The sequence below is a fragment of the Crinia signifera genome, chromosome 7 (assembly GCF_055691185.1).
Source record: "Crinia signifera chromosome 7, ASM5569118v1, whole genome shotgun sequence".
NCBI classification, from domain to species: domain Eukaryota; kingdom Metazoa; phylum Chordata; class Amphibia; order Anura; family Myobatrachidae; genus Crinia; species Crinia signifera.
The window spans coordinates 105,323,506-105,329,505 of record NC_139223.1 but is presented as its reverse complement, the minus strand read 5'-3'; the positions used below and the strand labels follow the sequence as shown (position 1 = coordinate 105,329,505).

Genomic DNA, 6,000 nt, shown 5'->3' with positions numbered 1-6,000 from the left:
CAGGAAACCGCTGGCTGTTGGAGCCCGGTGCTGGTTCCAAAATATGGGGGGACCCCCGAGAATTTGGGGAACCAGGACTGGCTCAATGAGCCCGGGGCTGGTTATGCTCGGGGAACATCATGCTGTTTTTTTTCCCCAGAAATCTGCACACTCCCATTACTAAAAAAAAGCACACATTTCCATTACTAAAAGTAGCCAGAGATCACAAGCAAATTCTGACTGTCTAAAATATTGCACCCTATTACTTTTGACATATGCAATTTTTTTGCAGTCTAAAAAACATTTGCACCCTATTACATTTCAACTATGATGGTCCTATGTTAATAATTACCAAGTCAATAAAGTTACTCCTCAAAAAACTACTTGGTTAGCTACCAATTACATTTTCAATGCTGTCTCAAAGATCATTTTATTACTTTAGCATGTATTTAAAGTTTTACAATATAGAAGGTATTACAGTTTATTGCATTGTTTAATCAAAACATACTACCTTCTTTACATACCATACACTTTGTGATTTGCTTTTCTTTAAAAACAATGCAGAATTTTCGGTACTTATATGCTAGTTGGGTGCCCACTATAGTTAGTACGTTCATACCCAACAGACACTATCCATTTCGGCAAGGAGTTGATTTTTTTGTTGATAAGTACCAAATTTTCTTTATATACTGATTTATCTTCACATTACTGATTTACTAATTTATCTTTAAACAGACTTTCTCATACGGAAACATATAAATCTGTAGCTGCAGTCCTCTAGATTAAGTTATTGATTGCCAGAGAAAACACTCTCCTGCATAAGAGTGGTACAAACAGGACACCCATATTTAGGGCTCATAACAATCATACAACATCACTTAAGAAAAAGAAAATAATTGCAAAGTAGGCAGGATGATTGCTAGTAGATTTCATTTACATAAAAGCCCTTAAATCGTAAGAAATTGATCATTCTTATTTAACAAAAGGTGAATTTTTTTAGACACGTGACAATTCGTGAGTTCATTATAGTTGGCAGTATTAAAACACATTTTATAAGATAAACAGAACACCACATATCTCATATCATTTAGAAGCCTTTTTCTATGCTTAGAGTCCTACGTGTAACATGTTCTATTTTGCCTGAAACATATTCTGTAAAGCTTATTTGATAATTAGCCAGCATCTTCAACATCAGACGAAAATTCAGCCACCACTGCTCTTTTGGCATTCTGTGCCTATGTAAGAGAAGAAAGAAAACATACATGGATTAATAACAAGCAAAAGGCCATGGGCTACATGTAATAGCCTCAGAGTTTGCGGAGGTGTGGGACTTTGCACGAGTCTGCCCTATTATTTAAAGCACCAATCATTTACACGGCAAACCCAGAAATTACCTAAATGACCCTGCACTTTATAAAAGAAAAAAAAAGGAATTAAGATATGAATTTAAAAAAAGCAAGGGTGTCCTCTCACAATTGTTTATTCCACAAATTTTAGCTTATGTATAACAATCAGTCAGGAAATGGTGTAAAGGCGTTCCAGGAACATCACCTAGGCCCATTGGAATTTATTTTCACATATAACAATCTAATGTCACCAATAAATAGGTTTTATTGCCCTTATCCTAGTAAGACTGCATTTTTTACGTAGTTCAAAGATTAAAAAAATTGGGGGAAATGTAAGAAGAAATATAATGTGCCAAATGCAACAAACATTAGCATATAACAGAAAAAAAAAAACAATTCAGCTTTATTTACAAACATCTAACAATTCAGCTTTCAACAAACGACTATGTCAACACAGAGAATGGTTTTGAAAAACAATAAGCACACTTTTGTGGCTTATCTTTTTGTCACATATTTGCAGGATTACTCAGGGGTCTGGTGGCAAATTGGAAATCTGTCACATGCACAGTGGTGCCAAACAGCAAATCTGCCCTAATCCATATTATTTTGTAAAAATGTGTGGTTAGATTGCAGTTCCATATGGTGATTGATATCATTTACCACCAATAGTGATTCTTGTTGTGGATTGTGAGGAAGACATTTTTAAAAATATTAATAAAAAATAAATAATAGAACTGCCTTATTTCCCATGTCAACAAAATCTGTTGTATATTACTTTTTATCTAGGTTAGAACCTAGTTTTCTACTGTGTACTAACACCACAGTTGACGCTCATAGGTTTAGTCATATAAGGTACAGGGGGCAGATGTATTAAACAGCGTTACGGGAGAGAAGAGGCATCAGTGAACATTATGGGTAGTAATGAGCCCATGTCCATATCCGCGCTATAGGAAAACTCAGGGGGTGGGGGGGGGGGTTTCTGGTTGCACGGAAAACCCCTCCTCTTGGCAAGTGCCTTCAATTATGACAACAATAGCACTGGTATATAATATGATCAGTAGAGCTGCCACTACATCATGCAGTTTAAGGGACAGAGCAGAGCTCTAAAAGATAGCAGGCTGAGATGCAGGGCAAATGTATGAATGGTCAGCAGCCCTAAACATTCCGTCTCCTGCAGCTATCGAATTTCACAGCTGCAGGGTGGCGATGCCCTATCCCCACAGCAGTGACTACGCTGCCCCTGCTGCTAGCTCCGGGGCGCGCAGGAGATCTCGCGTGAGTAGCAAGATCTCGTTCACACGCACGCTTCACAAAAACAGGCCAGGCAGGCACAAAGACAGCGCGTCAGTGCCCACTGACGCAATGTCTGCTCAAGGGGACATCGTCATAGATAGGACAATAATTATTTTGGTGTCTGTTCCTGCTGCGTCTTGGTAATGAGGCAAAGCAGTAAGTGTTACAGCGGTGCGATAAGTGTGGCAATACTACAACTGCCCTAGTGTCCCTTTTGTTTAAGCCTTATTGTCCAACATACAATGGCTGGCAGGGTGGCTCTATGGCTGATTTAATCACCTTGATTAAAATGTGTATTGTGTAAATATATAACGAACCTAAGACAAAGAAGAAAGTAAAGTTACTTTGCAGTAATGAATGGTTATCGCAAGCAATCCTGACACCCGGAAGCACAATATTTCCTATGTGTTCCTTTTGCATATGATATATTACATGAGATCCCAGCAAGGGCTGCGCATTGCATCCAATGCATTGGATTCAGGTGAATAGTACTCAAATCGTATAAGTGCATGGGGGCATTAAAACTCACCCCTGCAACCTGAGGCTTTTATGTCTAAAAGTAGAGATGCAAAAATAAAAGGATGGTAATGACGTAGCCAGCGCTGTTTCAATATTCCATCAACTGGTGGATGTTCCTCATATTACGTGAGGTCAATAATCAGCTCAATTCACAGGTATTGCCCAAGGTAAAGTGAGAAAATATCATATAGTGAAGTACAGTCTAATAGACGAGTTAAAAACAATCTTAAAAGCACACAAAGAAAATGAGAACATGTTTACTAAGAAAAATAATCCAAATATCACATATCTGAGTGAAAAAAGTATGTGAAGCTTTGCTTTTAGTATCTGGTGTGACCCCCTTGGACCATTTTCTTTAATAAAAAAATTAGCACAACTAACCTTTTTGTTTCGTTCGGTTATTTTGGTTCTCTTTAACTACTTTGGCAAAAGAATAAATGCATAAAAGGCAGACTAGATGGGCCAAGAGTTTATTATTTTCTATACTATGCTAGGACCTTTAGTAATTATATTCTGGCATGTACAACACTGTGCAGTAAACCAAAAAATAATGAAGTATTTATTTTTTTGCATGCAGTGTAAATTCTTTGTGATTTTACATGTAGGCCATAGTTAGTGGACATCTTGATTTTTACAATGCAATTTACAATTCAGTTTGCACACACCCATCTTAAATAGAATATATAACCTGCAGAGCAATATGGGTTTTCCAAGGTGCAAGCCCCATTGTAAAAAAAAAGTATTATGGGCCAGATGCATTAAGCTTCAAAAGTGATAAAATGGAGAGTGATAAACAGCCAACCAATCAGCTCCTACCTGACATTTTTCAAACACAGTCTGTGACCTGACAGGTAGGAGCGGATTGGCTGGCTGTTTATCACTCTCCATTTTATCACTTTTGAAGCTTAGTGCATTTGGCCCTATTTGTTTACACCTGTCAGTAGCGCAAGCAGGGGGGGGTTTCTGAGTACCCAGAACCCCCCCCCCCCCCAGGAGTCTAATTATTATTATTATTATTAATATACATTTGGTCTATCTATAATACTTTAACTGACCCGCCATATACTGGGTCACCTAAGTGTTCATCTCCATGTTTTGCTCTGCCCCTTTGGAAACCCCCTTCTGAAAATCCTGCGTTTGCCCCAGCCTGTTGAACTAGCTTTCAGATTTTCTATTTTTACCTTAAAATATTTACAACACAGAATTACACTCACTCTACTTCTACAATTATCCACATTATTTATCTTTTCAGAATTAAAACATGGAATCATTCAGTGACTGTTTAGCAATTTACATTCAATCCATGGAATTATTTATTTTAGGTCTCTTTAACCCCTTCATGGTAATCCTGAGAATTTCCTGGGCTATGCCTTAGTGCCCAGACTGGCAAGCCCAGTAAAATCTCAGGATTGCCATTGTCCAGCACCGAGCAGCTCTGCTGAGTTGATCGCTGAACTCAGCTGGCTTCAGTGCTGCCTGGCTCCCTCTCATCCACCGTGCCTCCCCCCCCCCCCCCCCCTGGATGTTGTATTACAGCCTACGGCGCCTGCTTATGACAAGCCGGGTTGCTGCATGCAGGGACGGGGTGCCAGGCAGTGGCTGACATAGTGTTCAGCTGCGCTGCCCAGACCCTACACACAGTGTGTTTTCTTTTAGTTAGCGCTCCCCCTAAAAAACTCTCCCAGTGGGGAGTGCTACCTTATAAAATAAAAAAAAACACCACTTAAGGGGTTAAACCCTTCAAATCAGTCCAGTCCATATTTTGTATGAGTAAGAAAAATTATTTGTAGTTCCTGTAAACAGAACAACCCCATTATAATAAATGTTATGTGAATTCACACACCTGTCTGCTTTTGAATGATAGATGTAATTGTTACTTTCCTTATATGATGAAAAAATAAATGTACTAGCATCTTATCATTTATCCCTGACATAGTTTTTGTTCCTGATAAAACATTGAACATCTACAGTATCCCTTCTCTTTCTATTTTGCATCGTCCTGTAGATACAATTACACGAAAAACTAAAGTACCAGTAGAGCCATGACCATGCTCTATGGAACCATTTAATAGAGAACTAGTCACCAGCCCGTTAAAATGGTGGAGCTCTGGGGACCCTGGGCTCTGTCATGCTGAGGTGTGTGTGTGTGTGTGTGTGTGTGTGTGCACCATAGAGGTACAGGTACCATACAGTCTGCTTTCCTATGAATGCATTTATACTTACTCAAAGTCTGTAACTTTTTTCAATTCACAAACAGATGTAAAAGCCATAACTTTCTTCTTCAGACCAATTACGCAGGCTGTATCTGGAGAATTAGCAAACACACGACCTTTATGGAAAGAAAAAAAAAACATTCAAATATTTATAAAAGAAAAAAATATATAAAAAAATAGCAAAAAGTTACTCCTTTTTTTATGGGTGAATTGTGGTTTCAGTAACCTTCATTTCTATTATTTGCAGCGTGCATGATGTTCAATGGGCTCATCAGTGGCTCCTGCCCCGGCAAATATATATATGTTCCAAATTGAAGATAATGTATTTTTTTGCTGATGATGCGATTAGTAAAAATATCTCGTCATATATTCGATACATCGACGATGTATTTTTAACCTGGTCAGGGTCTGATAACCAATTTCGTGAAATCATTGATAAACATAATAAATCAGCATGCCCCATCAAGTTTACCATTCGCATTGAAATTAAGCAAATTGATTTTCTTGATGTTGTGATTGCTAAAAATGCGGATAAATTTAGCACAACTGTGTTTTATAAGCCAACGGACTGCAACACTGGTTTACACATCAATAGCTGCCACCCTATCCCTTTAAAAATGGGACTGCTCTTTTCACAAATGATCCGGGTG

General features: G+C 38.4%; 1 protein-coding gene across 1 annotated transcript in view; it reads right to left on the bottom strand.

Annotated features, from left to right (window-relative positions):
* Nucleotides 1-309: 309 nt before the first annotated feature.
* The window catches only part of PFKL (phosphofructokinase, liver type), a 160,604-nt gene continuing 154,913 nt past the window's right edge, over nt 310-6,000 (bottom strand). Inside the window, exons 19-20 of the mRNA XM_083153592.1 lie at nt 5,361-5,466; nt 310-1,214 (exon numbers count right to left, since the gene is read on the bottom strand). Of these exons, the coding sequence (XP_083009718.1) occupies nt 1,067-1,214; nt 5,361-5,466 (254 nt within the window). The 3' untranslated portion in view covers nt 310-1,066. The remainder of the gene's footprint in view (nt 1,215-5,360; nt 5,467-6,000) is intronic.